We start from the raw sequence: 26155 nt of genomic DNA, 5'->3' as shown, positions 1-26155 counted from the left end.
CATCCTGATCCAATCTACTATCACCCTTCTTCTGTATTGTATTGTTTTAGTAGCATCCTGTTTGGTTTCCTCATTCTCATTCTTTTCTCTTGTTTTGCAGATAGACAGTGTATCATACTATATTTACCCAGACCACAGTCCAGAGTCCTTATGATGTCTTGTAAGGCTTAACGTTGTCCACACCTTTACTTTTCATCATCTACTCTCTTAGCTTACCTGTTACCACTGTTCCCATTGCTCTCTATTTTGTAGCCATGTTGGCCTTGTTGCTCTTAGAACATATCAGGAATGCTCCTGCTCTCTATGTTTTGTCCTTTCTGTTTCCTTTGTTTGGAACATTATTCCCCTAGATGCCTTCCTGGGCTGGCAACTTCTTATTTTTCTGGCTTCAGACGAAATGTCTCCTTAGTTAGCTTTTACTGTTCACCCTTTTTTAATAGCAGTCCCCTTTGACATCATTTTGTATGTTTTTCTCTGCCGTTTGTTTCTATAGTATTTATCACCTGATCCATAATGCATTAAAGCTATTTGTTTGTTTATTGCTATACTCCCAGAAGTAAATTATGAAAGCAAGAATATTTTTTCAGTTTTGTTCACTGCTATCTTCACAGCCTATGGTATAGTAAGTGCTTCACAAATTTTTGTTAAATGTCTGAATCAGTAGGAAGCTTGATAAATTAAATGTTCATCCATATCTTGGAATACTATCTAGCCTTTACAGAGGATGAGCTAGATCCTTTCTATCTACATAATGTAAACAGCAAATTGCAGGATGGTATGCATAGTGTGATCTTAATTGTGGCAAATTCTGTTTATAAGTGGCAAATTCATACATATCTATGTATCCTGTGTGGTCAGGAATTTTACTGGAAGCTGTGAATGGAATGTATCTGCAGAGATGAGCAAAGGAGAGACAGTTTCATTCATATCATTTTATGGTATTTGATTTTTTTTATCATAGGAATATATTTTCTCTATAATAATAATTAAAAATTATTTAGTTGCTTCCCCATTTACAAAACTATAGAGGAAGAAACTGATGTTAATCAGCTGTGATTAAACTCCAGCAGTAAACCAACCTTTCATTCCCTTGCATAATTCCCTTTAATTCCCTTGCATAATTTCATTGGATTTTTTTATCTTCTCAGATATAAAGGCTTAAATACAGCCTTTACCTTCTTTTTATATTTATCTCAAATATTTGTTCTGCATAGTATTATCTATTTGATTTTATGCTTGTGCTGTGTGCTTAATCACTAAGCCATGTCTGATTCTTTGTGACCCCATGGACTTATAACCCTCCAGGTTCCTCTATCCATGGGATTTCCCAGGCAAGAATACCAGTGTGGGTTGCCATTCCCTTCTCCAAAGGATCTTCCTGACTTAGGGATCAAACCTATGTCTCCCTTATCTCCTGCAATGGTAGGCAGAATCTTTACCACTGAACCACCTGGGAAGCCCGATTTTATGCTTCTTCACCCTGAACATAGTCTGCAGGAAGTTGTTGTACTTTTTTTACTTTTATTTTTGTTAGGAGTTCAGTATGCATTGAGTATGTAAACAAATTATGTTTTACAGACTTTTTTTTTAACTAAGGCTTTTTTCTTAGGTGTGAAAATAATGGCAGGCTTTGTTACTGTTCTAAGTCAATGATTATAAACCCAGTTGGCTAGAATACTTCTTTTTTAAAACAAAAACTTTGTTATACCTTTTTTTATTACGTGGAAAAGAAATTCGGTAAATACCTACTACACAGATTGTTTTGAAAAATACTATAATTCCCTAATTATATTGAAGATAGGGAAATGAAAATAATTTATAGTAGAAACATTTCAAAAGAGCAAATGTCGTTAATGTTAGAATAAGTTAATAGCAAATCAGATTTGTATGTGATAAAAGAAAGTAGTAATCTTAAACTAACACAGGAATAACATGCTATGATAAGATACAGACCGTTAATATATAAGAAAATGAATAAGTATTACTTTCTTATAAGTTGTGCCTTGTTTTTAAGTGCAGTGTCAGAATATATTCCTTGTTATGAGGGAGAATTGAATGGTGAAAAATGATCACAGAAAATATCTTCCATCCATCCATCATATATAAAGGCATTAATTAATATTTAGTCTGTATACTTAAAAAGATTTTGGAGACCATGCCCTTTGCAAAATAATAGAAATCAATGATAGATTGGATGAAGAAATAGTACTAGAAGCTGCTGTAAAGAGGTTATATAGTTGTAAACTTTTCTTAAAATTTATTTTTAATTGGAAGATAATTGCTTTACAATGTTATTGATTTCTGTTCTATAGTAGTGTGGATCAGCTACAAATATACATATACTCCCTCCCTCTAGAGCCTCCCTCCCACCCTCTCCCTCCATATAGTAAATTTCTGAAGACAGAATCAGAATAAGATTTAAAAACAACAGGTGAAAAAAGCTAATGATTTGGTATTGATTTTCATCACAGAGTTTTGTTTTATTATATGATACAAAATATTTAAAAATATGCAGAAGCAATGGGATATTATTAAAATATTAATATAACAATAGTATTAAAAATACTACTATTATTTTTAATGGATTTTAGAATGATTCTCAGTGAAATTTCTCTATTTGTGTCTCCATTAATTTTAAGGTATTTGATTTAGAGTCTGTTGAAGTCTCTAAAAGAGTCTGTAAACAATTACAAGTGTTGAAAAGTTGTTAGTCACTTAGACGTATCTGATTGTTTGCAACCCCATGGACCTTAGCCCACCAGGCTCCTCTGTCCATGGAATTCTCCAGGCAAGAATACTGGAGTGGGTAGCCATTCTCGTCTCCAGACTCAGGGATCAAACCTGGATCTCTTGCATTCAGACAGGTTCTTTACCATCTGAGCCATCAGGGGAGTGCCACAAATACTGATACAGGTGTTATATTAAACTACAGTGCTGCATGTTGTGTTGTTGTTAGAGATGTGATTTTTCTCTAATGGCGAATGGTTTCTGTTAAAATTCTAAAGAAAACTAAATATAATCTTGCCTGACTTATTCAGTAGTTGTATTTTTAGAAAGTCTGTGATGATACTTTGTGTTTATATATAAAGCAAAATTATTGGAGTTTCATTTGTTAGAGTCTAACAGGATAATTCTTCGGTGATCAGCTTTCTTCACAGTCCAACTCTCACATCCATACATGACCACGGGAAAAACCATAGCCTTGACTAGACGGACCTTTGTTGGCAAAGTAATGTCTCTGCTTTTTAATATACTATCAAGGTTGGTCATAACTTTCCTTCCAAGGAGTAAGCGTCTTTTAATTTCATGACTGCAATCAGTATCTGCAGTGATTTTGGAGCCTAAAAAAATAAAGTCTGACACTGTGGTGTTGGAGAAGACTCTTGCGAGTCCCTTATACTGCACGGAGATCCAACCAGTCCATTCTAAAGGAGATCAATCCTGGGTATTCATTGGAAGGACTGATGCTAAAGCTGAAACCCCAATACTTTGGCCACCTCATGTGACGAGTTGACTCACTGGAAAAGACTCTGATGCTGGGAAAGGTTGGGGGCGGGAGGAGACGGGGACGACAGAGAATGAGATGGCTGGATGGCATCACCGACTCTGTGGACATGAATTTGAGTGAACTCCGGGAGTTGGTGATGGACAGGGAGGCCTGGCGTGCTGTGGGGTCGCGGAGAGTCGGACACGACTGAGTGAACTGGACTGGACTGAACTGAACAGGATAATAGAAAGTTGTGTGAGATACAAGTGAGATTATCCGGCATACTGTATGATTTCTGGTGTCTTTTGACCCTGTCCACTAAATGTAGTTGTGGCCCCTAATTATTAAAATGATTCCTCTAAAAAAAACCTTTCCTAAACACTAAAAATCATTGCTCTAAGGTATTTTCCCCCAAATTTACTTGATGATGGATTCTTTCTTATACCTCTACCCCCTTGTAACCCTTGATCTTCTGCAGAATATTCTTTTGGGAATACTACTCTAGATAGGTCTGTTATCTATTTCCAATATAGTTTAGGTCCTAGCCTTCTAGATTTTGCATCTTTTAAATTTTGTTTTAAATCTGTTCAGGAATAAATATGTGTAAATCCTAAGGACGTGCATTTAGAACTGTTTGTATAATCAGAATGTGTGAAACATATTTATTAATTTTGATGCTGTTTTAGGTTGGATCCTTGGAACAAGCTATGCTTGATGCTCTGGTAATGGATAGAGTTGCATTTGTGAAACTTCTTATTGAAAATGGAGTAAGCATGCATAAATTCCTTACCATTCCTAGACTGGAAGAACTTTACAACACTGTAAGTGTATGTTAAATTTCTTTGTGGACTGTTTTATCGTCTTTGAAAAGTGTCATTTTACTTGAATATATTCATTCCTATTGGTAAAACCTTTAGTATTTTGCTAGACACCCTGAAAAAATTATACCCAGTCTTTGTATAGATTGTTTATGACAATCTGAGACCCTTTCCCTGTCTCTGGAGACCTCCTCTGTTACCATAGCTACATAGGAAAGAGATACAGTGTTAACAACCCTTTCTTTCACCTCACCCCCCTTTTAAAACTTGTAAGATCAACTTCTTAATCATAGAGCCATTGTATTTCTTCTGTTTCTTGGTGGTCATTTGTTACACCAAATTTCTTTTCCTTTGACTAATGGAGAAATTACACATTGCTTTTTTCATGTCTCCTTTTTGTTGTTTCTATTTATGATTTTGACCTTGTGGTATCTACTGTTAGCTTACGTACTGTTTTTCATTTTTTTCTTTTAAAGCGCTCCTGAAAACTTAATTATTCCCTTTACAAAGCTTTTCTGATTATGTTTCAAATTTCATGTCACTAACATTCAGAGGTAAATAACTACTCTTCTTACAATTTTTCATTACCAATAGCACTATACCTTGAGGAGTATTATGACCAAATCCTAGCTGTCTAACTTTGACTTCTCTGCTAAGCTGTTTCCCTTTATTCATCAGTTTCTACCTCTTTATCTCTGCCTTTGCATTCTTAATGTCTTTGTACTATTCAATCATTTCTAGTCTTTACTACTTCAATAATCTAATCTCCTTGTCTATCTTCAAATCTTTAACCCAAATATTCTTACAGTCACATATTTTATCATAGTTTTCCCAGTTTAAAAACTTTTGATGGCTCCCCGATATGTATAGAATAATACTTGGGCCTTTAGACTAATTTTCAAAGCTCTCCAGCTTTTGAAATTTTGCCTCAGCTATTTCTGTCACTCAGCCTTTCAATTCCTATCTCCCATCTTCCTATAGAGTAGCTGTTTCAGCTACATCATTTACATACTGTTTCCCTCAAATGTAAGCTTTTTTAGAAAGCATTTACTGTTTACACAGTGCTGGTCTGCATTTTTCTTCCAAACCACTTACCCAGTTACTGGATTTTATTCTTTGTTTAAACTTATTTCAAATGCCAAGGCATTGGTACAGTAAACCCCAATATCATAGTTTGTTATGTACAATTTTATCTTCTACTGTGGACTGTAAATTTCCTTTGAGTAGGGATTATATCCCCCCCCACTTTTTCCCTTTAATAATGTCTAGCACAGTCAAATTGAACTTTGTTGGCATTCTGCTGTCTCTAGCGAACAGACGTAATATTAAACGGATTATTCACTGTGCTGAAGTAAGGTTTATTCCTGAAATGTAAAGCAAGTATACAACAGTAAAAATAAAAATTGATCCAACTAGCAAGGCAAGTAATGTTTTAATAGTATAACTCAAAGTTATCAAGATAATAGTTAACTTTCAGCATCAATTATTGATAAGATTATTTAAAGTTTAAGGGATTATATATACCATGATAAAGCAGTGGTTCTCAAACGTTTTGGTATCAGGGTCCTATTATATATAAATGGAAAAGTAGGTTGAATTGATTACTAATAACCTCATAAAAATTAACTGTAACACAGAGAAAATTTTCATTTGAAAAATTTGGTGGGAGAAAATTTTCATTTGATATTTCTTTTAAACATCTGATTTAAAGTATTGACAGTAAGTTTCTTGATTTATGCTGCATGGAATTAATTGCAGTAAATTTTATATAGATGAGGGCATTTCTAAAAAGTTTAGAATATATTTTTGGCCCTCTTATCTCAGTCTTGATGAGAGAGATAGTAGTGGGTATTTTTTCAAAATATAGGATACCCTCAAAATAAGATTACGTAAAAATGAAACTTGAGTTTAGTCTACTGTAATATTTCATTTAAATAGAATTAAGATAATAGGGAAAAGACAGCATTTGTAAATGTTAAAGGTTTCTTACCCAAAATATTTAATATATTGCTGAAACTTGATGATTGATGACAGAAACAGAGATGGACATTTTAACAAGAGGAAGGAGAATGTATGCTTCTACTATCAGTGAAATATAAATTAAATTTAACATATAATTGTTAAGCTTGCAGTGTTTGCCTGACTTTTAGAAAACAAAAGCTTTTGTGTTTTTGCATAAATAAATGTAAGAACATAAGAAATTATACATCCTGTTTAAGGTAGATATGACAGTATGAAATGGGTATATCTTTTTCTTTGTTCCATTTTATGGACAGATTTTCTATAACTCAAAAACAGTGTGATTTGTGTAAGAACAAAAGTCCTGTAAGTAATAAAAAAAAAGTTATTTTAGAAGAAAAATAATAGTTTGCTCTGATTTTCTTTTCGTTAAAGAAACAAGGCCCAACTAATCCAATGCTATTTCATCTTGTTCGAGATGTCAAGCAGGTAAGAGATTATTTTTGTTTCTGAAAAGCGTTATTTTAAAATCATTTATACTTCATTTGTTTCTAAAAACATTTCTATACATCTTAAAATCAACAATAAGATCACTTTTTTTAAGATCAAAATAAAATGAGAGATGAATTTGTGATAACATAGGTATAGAGAACATAATATATTAGATATCAAGAAAAATAAAGTTTATGAAATTAAGACCTGAGCTTCTGGTCATCCAGGATAGAATATGATGAATTTCATCATGCTTATTTGTGCTTAAAGGATGATCGTTGATAGGATGTATCTTCTTTCTCTGTGTTCAGAAGAAATTTGTTCCCTGGACATTTAAAGGACATTGAATAAAGACATTGGGAGAAACACTGATTGGTGATCTTCAATGGCAGATTTACAAATAAAAAGGCTGAAAATGCTCTCTATCTTTCTCCCTATGTCTGTCATCGTCCGTCCCCTCCCCACCCCGGCCTATTGCCACCATCTCTCCTCCTTTCTCCCTCTCCCCCTTTTATATTTAGTATTGGTAGTAATTGCATATGTAATGTTGTTATGTGATCTAAAGCCATTCTGTGGTGACTAAATTTGATACACTGATATTTCTCTTCTCTTCTACTGGATTCTCTGTGAGTTAATAGTTTTAAACATTTATTTTTAAAATTTATAACAGTTTAAACTATTAATGTCCAACAGTTTTATTTCACTTGATGAAAAAGTACTTGTATTTAGTTCATTGAATTATTTTTAAAGCTTCTGCATGAAAATGCTCTATGTCCAAAATCCTTCACTTTTCACTTGCTAATAAGTGTGAGTGTGGATAGAAGTGTCATTTTCTGTGTTGTGTAACATATCTAATAAAACTGACATAGAAAGAACTTTTAACTTAAAATGTTTTACTTTAATTCATTTTCTCCCACATGCTTATCTTTATAGTTTTATTGAAATGTGTTTCACATACCATAAAATTCATCCACTTAAAGTGTATAGTTCAGTGACTTTTCTGTATGCAGGGTAGTGCCACCTTTACCACAGTTTTAGAGTGTTTGCAGTAGTCCCCTAAAGTAACTTCATATCCATTAGCAGTCTCTCCTCATTCCTGTTCCTTCTTTACTCCTTATTTCTGACTTCACCCTAGACCACTGTTAATCTCCTTGCCCTCCCTATGGATTTTCCTGTGCTGGACTGCTGCTGCTGCTGCTGCTAAGTCACTTCAGTCGTGCACTAATTTTTGTTTGTTTAAGTCGTTAAAGCTTCTTTTTTATTCTCCCCAGAAAGCCTGAGTAATGAGGGAGACCTTCAATCCAGGGATTTCTTAAGCACATTTGCATTGTGATTTTCTTAGGTGGTTTAGCAGAGCTATAGATTCTGTAAATCTCACATATGAGATTTGTTATGTTAACTACTTTTACTTTGATGACTGTAGTAATTAGCCCAATTTTTCTACTTCCGTAAGTGAAAAATCCTAAAGTACAAGCAGTAACTGAGTATATTCTGATTCAAAAAAAGTTTTATAAGAGCTGTTTGTATAGTTTGAAAAATTGATTATCCTTTTTTTAGGTAGCTCACATTATTTTCTTTAATTAATTTATTGAAAATATTTATTTTATTTGTTTGGCTGTGTTGGGTCTTAGTTGTAGCATGTGGCATCTTCATTGCACTCTGAGGGATATTTCATTGTGGCAAGTGGACTCTTAATTGTGGCACGTGGACTTAGTTGCTCTGTGGCATGAAGGATCTTAGTTCCCTGACAAGGGATTGAACTGCATCCCCTGCATTGCAAGGCAGATTCTTAACCCTGGACCACCAGGGAAATCCCTATTTTTCTTAATTTAAATATTTCCTATTCAAGTGAATACATAACGTAAGGGTATTTGTCAGATTTTTAAAAAACAGACTAAAGTATCTATCATACATGACATCTTCAGTCATAAAACATTTTGAGATTGCTTGCTGCTGCTGCTAAGTCACTTCAGTCGTGCCCGACTCTGTGTGACCCCATAGATGGAAGCCCACCAGGCTCCCCCGTCCCTGGGATTCTCCAGGCAAGAACACTGGAGTGGGTTGCCATTTCCTTCTCCAATGTGTGAAAGTGAAAAGTGAAAGTGAAGTCGCTCAGTCGTGTCCGACCCTTAGCGACCCCATGGACTGCAGCCTACCAGGCTCCTCCATCCATGGGATTTTCTAGGCAAGAGTACTGGAGTGGCTTAAGATAAAATAAAAACAAAAATCTTGTATTTAAGGTGAAAATATGTTTTTATTAGTTTTTAAATTGGTGACCTAAATAACATAGATGTCTAGAAATTAGAAACTTCACAGGTGTACCTAAAATAATAAGTATAAGCATTTTTTAAAGTACTAAGTTCATAAAATTACAATTAGGGGGATGGAAGAATGTTGACTATAGTAGGGCAGAATTGGTTAATATATATAAACTAACTGGTGATTAAACCCTTTTAAGATTATTTAATGAAATTCACCAATACTTCTTTCTGAGACAGTCTTTCCAAACTCAAAAATGGTTTATGTTCCAATTTGTAAATTGATGCCTTAAAAAGATGTCTTAGCTGTGAATAGTGTTGTCAGTGGTAGTTGAATTTTAGTCAAGGCTATACAAATTTGTGTAATCTATAATATAGCCAATATAATTTTGGTTTAAAAATAGTAATAAGTATTAATGGTCCCAACTGAAAATATTTATAGCATTATTTTTGCAGGAAAATACAACTTATGTGCCATGGTGAGATGGAATATTTAGCACTTAGAGCTTTCTTTGCCTCTTTGTGAAGTATTAGTACAGTGGAGAGATCAAATTATCTTCCTACTGTAAGTCATACTCTTGTCCTGAGCCACACTGTTGGGACCTCAAACTTCAGAATCTGTTCTGAAGATTCAGAATCTGTTCTGAACTGAAGAAACTTCTGTTCTTATAAAAGCAAACAGAAGCAAGTCACTCTTTTCTGTAAAGGTAGCTGCTGGCAACTCCAGCTTTCTGTAGCAAGTAAACATTTGTTATTTTGGAGAAAAATAGACATGTTGCTAGGTGTGGCTTGGAAACATTGAGAAATACAATTTTGCCTTTTTAAAACTAATGTTTTATTTCCAGGGGAATCTTCCTCCAGGATATAAGATCACTCTAATTGATATAGGACTTGTTATTGAATATCTTATGGGAGGAACCTATAGATGCACCTACACTCGGAAACGTTTTCGATTAATATATAATAGTCTTGGTGGAAATAATCGGGTATGTAATATTTGGGGGAAGTCTATAGATATGCTTTAAAATGAGCTTATAAAAATTAACTCATATTAGAATGGTAAAAGTATTGACAGAATTGTCTTAAAAACAAGATTTTCAACTAAGAGTACTTAGAAATATTTTGTAATTGAAATCCTAAAGAAATCATGTTGGGTTTTTTTTTTTGGTGTATGTACAGACACATTTATATATACATGTATATGTAAAAATTGATTTTTAATTTTTATACCATAACAGTGTATTTAAATCTGTAAAAACTAATAAACTTTTGCTTTCAGAGGTCTGGCCGAAATACCTCGAGCAGCACTCCTCAGTTGCGAAAGAGTCAGGAATCTTTTGGCAATAGAGCAGATAAAAAGGAAAAAACGAGGCATAATCATTTCATTAAAACAGCACAGCCTTACCGACCAAAGGTATTTTTGTTTAAATATTACCTGTTCTGGCTTTTGGATTTTATTCTTTTTAAGTTACTTGGTATCATGAAACAAAAAAGTTACTTGTTTTAGTAAGAATTATCTTTTGTTTTTAGATACAGTATTGTATCCTCAATTTTTCATTTTCCTATATACCAAAAAATAATATGAGGTAATAATTCTTTTTCATATTTAGCTATGATAATCAAAATTTTTAGACGTTTTGGTCAGTGTTTAACTGTCTTCTTTTATTCCATGTTTACTTGATTAACAGCATTCAAGACAAAGGTGGTACCAAACTTTTCCTTCATTAGAACTGTGTTTTATCAGATGTTAGTGGAAATATTGAGGCCCTTTCTCTCAACTTGGAAAACTTTTACAAAGACAGTTTTGGGGAATAACATTTCTATAAAATGAATTTGAATCGTAATAAAAATCAAATATATAAAATTCTATTTTCATTTGTACATTTATATGAAAAATTGAATAAAGGACATTTTATTAAAATTCTCACATGAGTATCATATGGCCTTATTTTAATGAGCCTTATAATATTTATTTCCTCTTGAAGATTGATACAGCTGTGGAAGAAGGAAAGAAGAAAAGAACCAAAGATGAAATTGTAGATATTGATGATCCAGAAACCAAGCGCTTTCCTTATCCACTTAATGAACTATTAATTTGGGCTTGCCTCATGAAGAGGCAGGTTATGGCCCGTTTCTTATGGCAGCATGGTGAAGAATCAATGGCTAAAGCATTAGTTGCCTGTAAGATCTATCGTTCAATGGCATATGAAGCAAAGCAGAGTGACCTTGTAGATGATACTTCAGAGGAACTGAAACAATATTCCAAGTAAGTTATGTTTTATCATTTGAAACATTTTAAAAATACAAAATAGATGAGGTTTAAGTAGAGATTATAGTGCCATGCTAATTGGGTATGTGTATATATAATTTTATTGGTAAAATTAGGAGAAATCCACTTTCTAAATGTTTAAGTCTTTTTTTTAAAAAAATTCAGAGACCTAGGCATACAAAAAAGAGGTTATTATATCGTTTACAATTCAAGAGTTAAATATTTCAGCAAGAAAGAAGAAATGCCAGAAATGTCAGTTTACTAATTAGTTGCACATAATAGCAATTAGATTAGGTAAACTTCCATTTGAAGTGGTAGAGTAAAGAAGGAAGGAAGGTTTAAGCTGTTTTCTAAGGAAATAAATTTAGTTCAACTGGAAAGGCATTTCATGTGGTGGAGCTACATGTGTAGAAGACTGAAATAATTCAGGGAAGTTTTACAGTTTACTTAGGGGAGTAATGGAATAGTAAGCTAGAACGGTAGTTTGTAGTGATAGAAAGCTTTATAATAGAGAATAGGACCTCCCTCCCCGCAAATGGACTCTCTTTGGAAGAAAATAGGAGTTATTATGAAAATAGCTAAAACAGAGATCCTGTGATCAACTCACCAGGGATTTAAGATTAGGATATTTTTCATACTAGGTTAGTCCATATTGACATTCTTTTTCTCTATTGGGTACCAACCTTTTCTACTATTTGAAATATTATATAGAGACTTTTTGAACAGAGCATCTGAACATTGTCAGGTTTGGTTTCCTATGAGTCTGTAGGTTTATTTCTGTGACCAGGGGAAAGTGCTGTGGAGTCACATTTTCAGTCTCGTTCCTAGTATTATGACATATTTTAATACTTTGTAATTTCCATAGAGTAGTGGATATCTGAAAACATAGGGCTATTCTGATGCCTCATAATTCCCCAAGTGTGTCTGAAAATATTTTAAAAAATTGGAACATGTAATGAATGACCCTGAAGATAATGGTTTAAAACTGCAATTTGGTAATTTGAATATGTTTTGGCTTTTATCTTTTGATAGTGATTTTGGTCAACTGGCAGTTGAATTACTGGAACAATCCTTCAGACAAGATGAAACCATGGCTATGAAATTGCTCACTTATGAACTGAAAAATTGGAGTAATTCTACCTGTCTTAAGTTAGCAGTTTCTTCAAGACTTAGACCTTTTGTAGCCCACACCTGTACACAGATGTTGTTATCTGATATGTGGATGGGAAGGCTGAATATGAGGAAAAATTCCTGGTACAAGGTATACTTTGGAAATAATTTAATATTAAGTATGTGATTAGATAAAAAGAATAGAGGAATTAGCCCACCAGTAGAGTAAAATGTAAGGGCAAGTAAGAGTTGTGGTGTTGGCATTTTATTGTAAGTGGCATTAAATGGCCTCTTTTTTCCCCCTTCACTCTGAATTCTTTTCAGATGTGGTGTATAATGATTATTTTCCCAGTTTGAGCCAGATGCATGATTGCAACAAATGGGACTGGGAGTGTTGGCATTTATATAGCCCTGTGCAGCCATGAAAAACAGTTGCTGTTTTATGAAAAGATGATTCCTAGATTCTAGAATTCTAGATCCTGGCCCATATCTACTAACTTAATAATCTATTACTTTTCATTTTTACTTCACATGTATTAGATCTGCTTGGTTTTTATGGTCAAAAATTTGGGTAAAATATTAACTGGTACTTTCAGTCTCATTATAGTGAGAGATTTTGCTTTAAACTTTCCTTTTTGTATGTCTTAAATAAGGCACAGAAATATGGAAGGCAGAGATCATGCAAGAAGTTTAATCACGGACCATTATAAGTGGATAATAAATACTTATCATACACTAAAAATAATAGTGAAAGATTAACCTTGATATACAGTTATCAAAGAAACCCAGATACACAACTATAATTTCTTTGTGCTTTTAAGATTTTGCAAATAATACAAGTTTAGAAATAAACGTCTTTGTTTGTAGGATACAACTTGAGTAATCATGTTATGACTTGGAACACTTGCAGAGAGATTTAGGGTAAAATTAAGCACATAGCAATTTCATAAAGCTTGAATTGTATTTACAACAAAAATGTATTCTCTGAACAAATTGTAATCTGATTTTTTAATGGGACGAGTCTATATTAATTATTAAATTTTTTCTATACCCTTGTAGTACTCAAACTTGGGCCTCTTTATATATAAGTGAAAAGTGAAGTTTTTTTTTCCCCTACAGAACCAGGGGCAAAATGGCTAACTAATAACCAGGATTTTTATACCTTTTTATTGCTTTTATTATATTCTTGAAAGTCATTGGTTTTAAAATGTGAACTTATCTGTTTCTAAAATTTTTAGGTCATACTAAGCATTTTAGTACCACCTGCCATATTAATGTTAGAATATAAAACTAAGGCTGAAATGTCTCATATTCCACAATCTCAAGATGCTCATCAAATGACAATGGAGGATAGTGAAAACAACTTTCAAAACATAGCAGAAGAGATTCCCATGGTAAGGAGGGAAACAAAATTAAAGTAAATGTAAATTTATTGTGAGAAAATGTACCATAAATGTTATTTTTATTTTAGGAAATATTTAAAGAAGTAAGACTATTGGACAAGAATGAAGGGAAGAATGAAATCGAGATACAAATAAAATCAAAAAAGCTTCCAATCACACGAAAGTTTTATGCCTTTTATCATGCACCAATTGTAAAATTCTGGTTTAACACGGTATGGTTTCTTTTTATCGAAGTATAATTGATGTACAATAATATATGTTATAAATGTGTAATATAACAATTCACAGTATGATCCATTTATAGTTATAAAATACGGCTGTATGTCCCATGTTGTATAGTATCTGCTTGTAGCATATTTCATTTTCTGTAGCTTATCTTATACCTAATAGTTTGTACCTCTTAGTCCCCTACCTTTATGTTGCCCCTCCTCCCTTTTCTCTCTGCCCACTGGTAACCACTAGTTTGTTCTCCATAACTGTGAGTCTGCCGCTTTTTTGTTAAATTCACTGGTTTGTTGTATCTTTTGGATCCCACATATACATAATATCGTGCAATTTTTGTTCTTCTGTGTCTGACTTATTTCATTTAAAATAATACTAAGTCCATCCATGTTGCTGCAATTGGCAAAATTTTTATTCTTTTTTATGGCTGAATAGTAACCCACTCCAGTGTTCTTGCTTGGAGAATCCCAGGGACGGGGGAGCCTGGTGGGCTTCCATCTATGGGGTCACACAGAGTCGGACACGACTGAAGTGACTTAGCAGCAGCAGCAGCAGCAGTATTCCATTGTATATATTTACTACGTCTTTGACCATTCATCTATTGATGAACACTTAGGTTGATACCATATATTTGCACTTGTAAATATGCTGCTATGAACATGGGGTGTATGTATCTTTTTGAATTAATAACATGGTATGGTTTAAAATAGTATGAGCAAAATAGATTTTTTTTAACCACATTAAAAATCAGTTTTATTAATATAAAATTCAAACATGGTCTAAGTAAATCTTTAACAATTCACCTATGATCCTCTTATCAAAATATAGATTATAGAAATTCAGAAGAATTCTTCTGATAGGCTAATGTGAGAATTGTGATTTTTATGGCTTATAGAAAAAAAGCTAGTTATTTAATAAACATGGATATACAGTAATTTTATAACCTCTTATGGAAGGGTTAGCTATATTTTTCTTAGTTTTTGATGAATATGTATTTGTTTCAAACATGCCAACTAATATTCATGACTTCTATTGATTTAGGGAATGTTTATCAGGATTTTAATGAACTACCATCTTTTTATCCTTAAAAGCAAATGGACACAGCTACTTAAATTTAGAGTGATTCTCTTTCTTTAGTACAAAGAGTAAGTCCCTGAACACTTAACTAATAGTCATCTATAAGAATGATTTAAATCAACAAATGTCATCTCCATTTAGATTTTCATTATACATTTTACTTAAATGATTGCCCCCTAATACAGAACTTCTTTTATCTCTGAGGCATCAACAGTCAAACACATGAATTTACATTCACACTAGAAAGAAAGGCATATTATGTAATTTGGGAGTTATATTACTTTCAAATAACCTCAAATAATACTAGTATAAAAAAGATAATGATAATAGTTATACCTGTCTCAACATCAATACCAACAATAAATTGGATCAATATCTGTGATCAGTACCAACAAATAACTTTTACAGGTGCTTCAACTTTAGATTATTTTCTATAATATTCTCATTTAGAGTAGTGCTAGAAAAGTTATTGATTTTAGTGCTTTCTACTGTGTTTGCTGATATTTATTTAGATTTGATTTTTGATTGAGTACTTTTACATTTTTTTCATCTTTCAAGTTTCTTTCCACTATGAACTCTTTGGCTGTTTTCTGAAGTATATACTTAGGACTGTCTTTCATCACTTACCACGTTTGCAGGGTTTCTATGATTTTGAGTGAGGTAACAGCTTTGGTAAAAGGCTCTGTCACATTCTCTGTATTTGTACAGTTCTTTCCTACTATGTTTTTTTTCCTACTTTTCTATGAATTTTGTTATTTTTTGTGAGCCAGTTAAAGGCTTTGCCACATTCTTTACATTGGTGAGGTTTCTTCCAGTATGAGTTCTTTGATGCTGAGTAAGATATGGATGCTGATCAAAGACTGCAACATTCTGTACTTTCATAAGGCTTTTCTCTGCAGTATGAATTATCTGATGCTGCTTAAGATTTGAGCACTGGCTAAAGGCTTTGCCACATTCTTTACATATGTATGGTTTCTCCCCAGTGTGAGTTATCTGATGTCTAGTAAGTTTTGAGCACCATATAAAGGCTTTACCACATTCTTTACATTTATAGTTTTCCTCTAGTGCGAATTTTCCTGTGTCTACTTAGATTTTTTATAAAGACTTTCCCAGATTTATTACACTTGTAATGTTCCTCTCTAGTGTGAATGATTGATTAAAACCTTTATCACATTCACTACATTTGTAAGTCTTCTCTCCATATGAATCCTCTTATATGTAGTAATATTGAGCTTTGATAAAAGACGTTTTTATATTTATTACTTTTAAAATGGTTTTCTGAAGATTCAGTGCCCTGATGTTTTCATAAGATTTGAGTCTTGGTCAAAGTTATTGTCTGATTTACTGCAAAGATTGTTTGTCATTTCATATTAAATGCTGTTGTAGTTTTTGAATAACAGAGCTCCTGCTTAAGATCTTACACAATTTATTGCAGTTTAAATTTCTTAAGTTGACAGCTTTCCTGTTTTCCCAGCAGCATTTTTTTGAAACAAATCTTCCACACCTACTTTCTTGGTCATCAGAACCTGGGTGTCATAATAAGACAAAGCTGGATATATGGGCTATTGTCTTTATTCTCTTCACATCTTAGAGATCCTTCTTTTGTGCACAAAAGGTGACCACATGTCTGGCTGGCAGTAAGACCCAAGGAGACCAGGTCCCGGTAGTTCTCTAACGTCACGTTCCTGTGTAATTCCCAGTGATCAAAGTCCAGGCATTCCCTCTCCTCCTCTTCTTCCTCCTGTTCTGTGTTATTTTCTCATCAGTATTATATTGAGGAATCACACCAGCATCTTGAGAACATACCTTCAAAGGGGTCTGCACTTTTCCCTCTCTGGCTCCCATCACACCCACAAGCCAGACTTTGAAAGCTGACTTTGAAATGCTGAAAAGGCCAACCTCGCCTGTCCTTTGTCTCAGGAGAGATTCAGGAGTTTGGGTTTTGGGGGGTATGAACCAAGGTGATGCCATCCAACCATCTCATCCTCTGTCGTCCCCTTCTCCTCCTGCCCTCAATCCCTCCCAGCATCAGGGTCTTCTCCAGTGTCAGCTCTTTGCATGAGGTGGCCAAAGTTTTGGAGTTTCAGCTTTAGCATCAGTCCTTCCAATGAACACCCAGGACTGATCTCCTTTAGAATGAACTGGCTGGATCTCCTTGCAGTCCAAAGGTCTCTCAAGAGTCTTCTCCAATACCACAGTTCAAAAGCACCAGTTCTTCGGCGATCAGCCTTCTTCACAGTCCAACTCTCACATCCATACATGACCACTTGAAAAACCATAGCCTTGACTAGACGGACCTTTGTTAGCAAAGTAATGTCTCTGCTTTTTAATATGCTGTTTAGGTTGGTCATAACTTTCCTTCCAAGGAGTAAGCATCTTTTAATTTCATGGCTGCAGTCACCATCTGCAGTGATTTTGGAGCCCCCCAAAATAAAGTCTTGACACTGTTTCCACTGTTTCCCCGTCTGTTTGCCATGAAGTGATGGGACCGGATGCCATGATCTTTGTTTTCTGAATGTTGAGCTTCAAGCCAACTTTTTCACTCTCCTCTTTCACTTTCATCAAGAGACTTTTTAGTTCCTCTTCACTTTCTGCCATAAGGGTGGTGTCATCTGCATATCTGAGGTTATTGATGGAAGCAAGGAAAGTGATGAGAAAATTCTCAGACACAGTTGTTCAGGGGTTAAAGAATCTGGGTTTTCCTCTGAAATAAAATGAAATGATTCTTCAGAAGTTATTTTACATTGTTCCTTATTATCTCCTTATAATTTTTCTTGTTAAGAGTCTGAAAGGTGGGATGTTCTTTTACCTAGGAAGAATGTTTTTCATTTTTGTTTCCATTTCTTGGGATTCATCCTCTGTGACCAGGAGCTAAGAAAATACCAGTTGTCTTTCTTAGGAGTACTACTTGGTTGGGAGAAGGAGGAGCTAGGTAGTATGCATTTCTGAATGATGGTGATGAAGTTCTGTAGTAAGTTTAAAATGTTATGGTACTTTAGATATAAGTGAAATTATGTAGACTATGCTGAGAACATAAACCTGGTATTATAAAATTCTTCCTATAGGAAGTACTAAAAAGTTAAAGTTTAGAATAATACATTTATACCTTGGGGACCATTTATAAATGATTGGTTGATAAATGCAATGTCTTTATGGAAAAAGAGTTACCTCTGAAACTTTTCTAATGATTAAAGCTGGGAGATACTTCACAGGGACTAGTTTAGTCTCTTTTTGTGTGTATGTTTAGAAATTTTCATAGTAAATTACATTTTATAATAAATTTTATTCATATCCTTTTTTTTTTTTACTAGTTGGCATACTTAGGATTTCTGATGCTTTATACATTTGTGGTTCTTGTACAAATGGAACGATTACCTTCAGTTCAAGAATGGATTGTTATTGCTTATATTTTTACCTATGCTATTGAGAAAATCCGTGAGGTATGTCTTCAGTTTTTCCTATCAGTAACTTAGTTTGTAATTGGAGGGTGTTTTGTTTGTTTTGGTTATGTGTATGGGTATTGTAGGTGTTATTCATAATTTCAGTAGGTGATGATGTTATTAAAGTGTAGAATGTTTTGTTTTGCTATTCTAAAAGTGATTGCCAAAGAATAGAGATTAGTGTGTTGTTAACTTTGCCCTAATTACAAAGATAGTGATTGTCTCAGAAAGCAGATTTGATTTTTATTTCCTCAACATTCATATTTATGATCTTTGCCACTCTCAGAAGTTTTAAATATACTAGCCAATCAGGTAGGTAAATTATAAGTAGTTTCTTATTTTATACTCCTCTAAAGTATCCTGTGGACTTCCCAGGTGGCACAGTGGTAAAGAATTCTCCTGCCAGTGCAGAGTTGGGAAGATTCCATGGAGTAGGAAATGGTAGCATACTCGAGTATTCTTGCCTGGAAAATTTATGGACAGAGAAGACTGGTGGGCTACACAGCCCATGGAGTCACAAAGAGTCAGTCTGAGCGACTGAACAAAGTGGACTATATTGCCCATTAAATTGTCATTTAGATCCCTGTGTCTATCAATAGAGTTTTCAATGTAAAAATGTAAATTTTCTAATACTCTGAGGGGGGGAAGTTTTAAAAATCTTTTTGCAACTTTCTGTTTATGTTGTTTTATAACACACTTATTTAAATACATCAGAATTATTTCATGTCTCTGTTTTACATTTAGAGAATACATGAAATTGCAAAAATAGAAGGCATTGTACTTCCCTCCCACTTAGGTATTGTAGGACTTTATCTTATTAAATAACTTACTATGCATTTTAAATTCCTTTGAGTGCCATGGCCACTGTATTTATGAAATCTATTGTTTTACTAATATGTTTAAAGAAATTAAATTTTAAATGGTAAAAGCAAGTTGCAAAGAATTATTTTAAATGTATAATCATAAAACAGCTCTGCAAGAATTCATTAGATAATAATAAAAGTGGTTGCCTCTAGTGGGAAGGGGAATCAGTTGGCTAGGGGATAAGAATGGGAGACTTTTCAATATTTATGATTCACTATGATTTTGAAGCTGTAAATGTATTACCATTTTCCACATAAAATTTTTTTTTTAATTTTATATCAAGGAGAAGAGCTAACTATAGCAATTTAAACCATTGAGTTGTTTACTTTCTGCAAATAAGGCACTTTGGAAGATCCTGCTTGAATGTCCTGGTGTTGTTTCGGTGAAAAATAGAACAACTTTTCAAAAGTATCTCACATTCCAAGCCTAGGGATCTTTGTTCTAATCCAGAATTTACAGTGTCTTAATTGGATGACCTTGGTTGAACAGGTTATTTATTTGTGGGTCTTTCTTCCCCCCATACACAGAAAATGAGGATAAGAAATATGTCTCTGATATCTTACTGAATTGTTTTGGTGATCAAATACCAAGACAGTTAAAAAAACTTTGAAATATTAAAATATATGTAAAATTTTGTTGTGCTATTATAATTGAATTTTGTTTTAATAGGAAGAAATTGATTATTATTATTTTTTAACCTTTAGATTTTTATGTCTGAAGCTGGAAAAATAAGCCAGAAGATTAAAGTGTGGTTTAGTGATTACTTCAATATCAGTGATACAATTGCCATAATTTCTTTCTTCATTGGATTTGGACTAAGATTTGGAGCAAAATGGAACTTTGAGAATGCATATGATAATCATGTTTTTGTGGCTGGAAGATTAATTTACTGTCTTAACATAATATTTTGGTATGTGCGTTTGCTAGATTTTCTAGCTGTAAATCAACAGGCAGGACCTTATGTAATGATGATTGGAAAAATGGTAAGTTGAGAGGTGTCTGGTAATACTCATGGGTTTATTGGTATTTTTTCTTAGAATCATAAAAATGTTACTAATATAGTTTTACTTGAATCAGAGAATAGATAGTTCATGTTTATTTGCCTCATATTCGAAATAAACCATTTCTTAGGATGTTAACTTTTGAAGAAACTGTTTAATAGAATAAGGTTACAAAATCTTATTTGTTTTATCTTGAAATACTTTAATTTTTAAATGCTACTTTTAAATGTTAGGACTATTTGAAAAAAATATAAATTTGCCAGGTCTAACCTATGAATTTCTTTTCATCTTTACTGCCTCCACACTAATCCAATCTGTCATCATCTGGTACCAGCAATAGTCTAGTAATCTGTTTATTCATAAGCACTCTTTCCCGTCTTCAATCTATGTAATAGCTAGAGTAATATTTCAGAATGCCAATCTGAACATGTTACTTCTCATTCTTAAAAAAAAATGTTTTTTTGATGGTTTTCCATTACTCCTAGAATCAGTGAAACGCAGAAGCCCTGCCCAGTTTGACTGTTGGTTTCCTTCCTTTCTTCCTCTCTCTCCCTTCCTTCCCTCCCTTTAAATTTAGAAATAATTACAGATTTACATGCAGTTGTAAGAAATAAGATAGAGCAATTCTGTGTACTCTTTACTTAGTTTCCACCAGTAGTAATATTACCTTGCGTTCTTTCTGAACCTTACCCTTACCGTTTTTGACCTCTTGCCTGTGCTCTAGTCACACGTGCCTTTGTCATTTTTCTTTAACAGAGCCCCTACCAGAGAACCAAGAATAGCTCTTTTTTTTCCTGTGTAAAATGGTCATCCTCATCTACACTTGTATCCTTAGGTTTTTTGAGTAATTAGTTTTATTCTTCAGATCTTGACTCTTAACATGATTTTTTTCAGGAAGAATATTTTGTCTTTTTCAACTAGATGAAGTTTATTAACTGTATAATTTTATGGCACCCATGTTCTTCCCTTCACAATATTTATCTGTGTCTAACTTTATTTTAAACTACATTTTTATTGGATTATTTACATTCTCCTGTAGACTTTAAATTCACTGGAGTAGGAACTTTGGTGTTGGTCACCTTTGTGTCTATAGTACTTATCACAGTCCCTGTCACATAGTAGAATCTGCTTACTAAATATTTGTTGTTTGGATGGATAAAGCCATTTCAAGTAGGAAAAAAACAGTGTAAAAATAGTGAACATTAATTGTACTTTAAAAGGTTGGTTCTTAAGATTTTTTTCTCTGATTTTTATATCCTTAGCAGATTATGCATTTAAAAAACAGTAAAAATTCAACAAGTAGTTTTTAATGTTTATTATATTCTCACTGCTATGCACGACAGTGCAAAGGTATTAGGATATTGTCCCTGAACTTTGTGAACTCACATTTTTCTTTTTTTGACTTTATGAGTCCTGTCATTATTTTTAACAGTTACATAATCTAGCTTGAGGAGCCTGTCCTACATAAGGGATTTTAGGAAATATGAGATACTAGTAAACTATCAATGTGATTGATTGATTAATGAGTAGGGGATATACGGATTCATGGAAAGAGAAAAGTCTGTGGAGGTTTTTCTTATAAAGCAGTGAAATGTGAACTGATCTTCAAAAGCTTGAGATAGATGGGAATAAAAAGGAGCAGCCTGTCTGGAACTTCTTTTGTGATAAGGTACAGTTTGTTAGCACATTGGATAGAAGAGAGGGAGTAGCTTCGTGTATATAGAACGTTGAAAAGTAGGACTTTAGAGAAGAAAAATACAGGGAAATCATTGAAGAATCTTTCCCCTAAATTTTGATTTTTCTTTACCATAAAAGAAGTATGGCAACATTTTTCTGTCTTTTGGAGTTACTTTTCAGTGTGTGGATGTTGAAAGCAGGTAAGTCAGGTTGTTTGTTAAGATGATTTTTAACCAGAGTGTCAGTCTGAAAAAGTCTTGCAAGGATTTGTCATGTGCAACTCCAGTTTACCACACTAATCTTGTCCCTTATTAATGTACTTTGCAAGATAATGGTCACTAAACAAATACCGTCATGGTTTATATCTTTAGATAACTCTTTCTTCCTCTATTTAATGATCCAGACTATTTTTAAAATTTATAACCAGAATGTCTTATCTTTTCCTGATATAATATGCCAACTATTTTGCTCTTTCTCATAGGCTTAACCAACTGGCAGATTCTGTTTTTTAAATATAGATTTAATGTGCAATTTTTATGCATTGAACTGAAAAAATCTAAAATGTATTGGGCCTACTCTTGCCATAAATAGCTTTGAGATTTTAGTGGTGTAAAAGACAGACTTTATTGTGTTGCTTTTGTGAAAGTAACTTCTTTCCTTGTTCTGAAATTACTATTCAAAATTTTAGCAAGAGCAGACAGACTATCCTCCAGAGAGAGTCAGTGTTAACAGTTAGATGTAAACCTTTCCATTCGTCAAGACGTATATAGGGGAAAAAAGACATGTATATGAATACATGTGTTTATTTGTGTTAAATTTCACAAATGGGCTTATATATTATTCTTTTTCTCAATTCCATTAAAATATCTACCCCCTTTATAAAAATCTGTTCCTAGAATTTTTGAAACCATTTTCCTTAATCTTAGAAGATTGGTCTTCTAGATTAAATTTATCTTCTAAGTAACCCTTCTATGTAATCCAATACAGGATTACCTGCATTGCTTTGCATTATGAAAACATAATTTTTATGGTATTTGAATATAGAGTTTTATTATTATATTTGCTTGTTCACACTATACTTTTTCCCTCTAGGAGAGTATATCCAGTTCTTTCCAGTTAAAAATTACCAGTTTACTATTTATTACATTAAAGGAGTATTCACTATTTATCATTTTGCATTATTTCATGAAGTAGTGGTATTTCCAGGAAAAGTAGGGGAATCAAGATTGTCACATAGGCTTTACATGAAAAGGTGTGAAGTCCAGAGACCTCTGAATCATCAGCCAGTACACCTTGTATAATTTTAGAATATTCAGGTTTGGGTTTTGATTTGGGCATTTTCTTTAATTACAGATATATATTTGGATTTCAAATTATAGCAAATGCCATGAATAATGTTTTGATAAATTATTTGCCTTTTAAAATCTTTTATCCCAAGATTTGTTTATTGAAAGCATACATTCTCTTAGTAGTGCTCTTAAATGGTTAACTAAGATATTATTTAACTATTTTATAAGTAAAAAAACTGAATCTTGGGAGAGTGTATTAGAATTCTTTGATTCTAATTCTTTGATTCTGACTTAATGTTAAAAGGAAATTTATTAGCAGATCTAACAATTTTAAAGCTAAAGGATCAAGACTAAATGATTATATTTAAGTAAATGTTTTATAATTTCTCCATCTGTTCTAGATTTACTGTCCTCTTTACTTTTCACAGTCTCACCTTCCATTTCTACTTTCACTGTATACTTGTTCAAAACATATGAACATGTTATAGTAACTTACTTTAGGCTAATTTATTATTGCAATTATTGTTAGTTCATAATAGATTAAAATACAGATTTGTTATACATGTAGTCTCTTAAATGGGGTTTTCCCCTCAGATTATTTTCTGTGGATGAATATTACTACATATTGCTAGAGTGACACTACATTCACTTTTTTATATGTAAGTGCTGAATACATGTGCACATAATAAGTGGATAGAAATTAAAGTTTTCTTATTTCATTTCACTTAATTATTTGAATTCCTGAGTAATGATGTCAAAATTCACATTGTGATTTAGCAATAAAAATTGTTTTTTAATGATTTATTATGTGATAGCTCAGTTAGGCTCTTTTTAATTTTGTTGAAATTAAGTAATTGCAAACCATCTGACTTGCAAAAGGGTTTGTTAACCAGATATGGGGGTCAGTTCTTTTTTAGACACACATACTGATAATTCAGTTTATTGTTGTATTTACCTCTTAGAAGGTTTTCACAGCCCAGGAGACAAGGCACCCTGATAGAGTTCAGGATGGAAGAACATTCACGGAAGTTGATTCCTTGCATCTGCCCATTATGTCTACACTTCTTTAAAAGGCTTCATGGACATGAGAAAGGCAGACTCCAGTTTGAGCCTGTGTTATGGTTCAATATATAGAAGATGCTTATGACTTGCCTGATGTCACAGATCAGTTTTTATATAATTTCCTTTATGTTCAGGTTTATATAGCGATGAGATTTCCTGAATGCTACTGCTAGGAATAAAAAGAAACTCAAAGATTCAAATTATCTATTGGAATGTTAGAAACTCTTTTTTAAGATGAAGAATTATCTGTGTGTATAAATCCCCATGTATTTTAACAGTGTTCATTTTTTTAACAGGTGGCCAATATGTTCTACATTGTAGTGATTATGGCTCTTGTATTACTTAGTTTTGGTGTTCCCAGAAAGGCAATACTTTATCCTCGTGAAGCACCATCTTGGACTCTTGCTAAAGATATAGTTTTTCATCCATACTGGATGATTTTTGGTGAAGTTTATGCCTATGAAATTGATGGTAAGGATTTAATGTGTACAAATTTATCTTATGTTAAAGTGAACTCCGGGAGTTGGTGATAGACAGGGAGGCCTGGCGTGCTGTGATTCATGGGGTTGCAGAGAGTCGGACACGATTGAGTGACTGAACTGAACCGAATACTGTGTATTTTCACAAATTAAGGTGTTACAACCTTAGCCTTCCCACAATACATTAGTTAATCTCAGAAGAAACATAAACATTAATTGAAAAAAGTATTTTAGGATTTTTTTTAGTTGCAAATAATGGAATTTAGGCTAAACTGGCTTACACAGTAAGGACATATATTAACTCACATAACAGAAAGTGCTAGAGTGTCTTTGTGATTGGTTAACTGATAGCTAAGGACACCTGTTCTCTTTCATCCCAGTGCTCTGGAATCAGTGTCTGATTCAAAAAGGGTTTCCTTTACAATTTTAAGACTCTCTCACTAGCAGTGGGAGGAAAGAGACACTGTTTTCCATAGTTCTCTCCAGGGGGAAATGTCCCGTTTCCAAGCTGCTCCATATTAAACCTGTATTTTTATCTCATTAGCTCAAATTGGCTTCAGGTTACCTATGTCTAAACGAGGCAAGCATAATGGAATTGATTAGTTGATTGTATCAATATATACTATTGAATTTTAAAATTCACCTTTCAATACATACTCTGCATAGGGTTATTCTGTTGTTTTAAAGAGGGTTGTGGGCCTTAGGAAGCGTTTCTATGAACAAAGCTAGTGAAGGTGATGAAATCCCAGCTGAGCTATTTCAAATCCTAAAAGATGATGCTGTGAAAGTGCTGCACTCAATGTGCCAGCAAACTTGGAAAACTTGGCAGTGGCCACAAGACTGGAAAAGATCAGTTTTCATTCCAGTCCCAAAGATGGGCTGTGCCAAAGAAAGTTCAAAATACCACACAGTTGCACTTAATGTCGTGCTTACAAGGTAATGCTCAAATCTTTCAAGCTAGGCTTCAACAGTCAGTATGTGAACCAAGAACTTGCAGTTGTACGTAAGCTGCATTTAGAAAAGGCAGAGAAACTAGAAATCAAATTGCCAAAATCTGTGGGTCATAGAAAAAGCAACAGAATTCCAGAAAAATATCTTGTTTCATTGACTATGCTAAAGCCTTTGACTCTGTGGATCACAACAAAATGGAAAATTCTTAAAGAGATGGGAATATCAGACCACCTTACCTGCCTCCTGAGAAATCTGTATGCAGGTCAAGAAGCAACAGTTAGAAATGGACATGGAACA

The 26155-nt window shown here is 33.4% G+C and overlaps 1 protein-coding gene across 1 annotated transcript in view; it reads left to right on the top strand.

Annotated features, from left to right (window-relative positions):
• TRPM7 (transient receptor potential cation channel subfamily M member 7) overlaps positions 1–26155 on the top strand; it is a 104976-nt gene that overhangs the window by 43754 nt on the left and 35067 nt on the right. Inside the window, exons 12-22 of the mRNA XM_055437479.2 lie at positions 4174–4308; positions 6700–6753; positions 9860–10000; positions 10294–10428; positions 11000–11280; positions 12316–12544; positions 13632–13787; positions 13865–14008; positions 18407–18535; positions 20104–20382; positions 24725–24899. Coding sequence (XP_055293454.1) covers positions 4174–4308; positions 6700–6753; positions 9860–10000; positions 10294–10428; positions 11000–11280; positions 12316–12544; positions 13632–13787; positions 13865–14008; positions 18407–18535; positions 20104–20382; positions 24725–24899 — 1858 coding nt within the window. The remainder of the gene's footprint in view (positions 1–4173; positions 4309–6699; positions 6754–9859; positions 10001–10293; positions 10429–10999; positions 11281–12315; positions 12545–13631; positions 13788–13864; positions 14009–18406; positions 18536–20103; positions 20383–24724; positions 24900–26155) is intronic.

This window comes from Moschus berezovskii, chromosome 9 (assembly GCF_049115385.1).
Source record: "Moschus berezovskii isolate FMDL1 chromosome 9, NW_MosBer_1.0, whole genome shotgun sequence".
NCBI lineage: Eukaryota > Metazoa > Chordata > Mammalia > Artiodactyla > Moschidae > Moschus > Moschus berezovskii.
The sequence above is the reverse complement of the archived record's forward strand: the minus strand, read 5'-3'. Positions and strand labels throughout refer to the sequence as shown.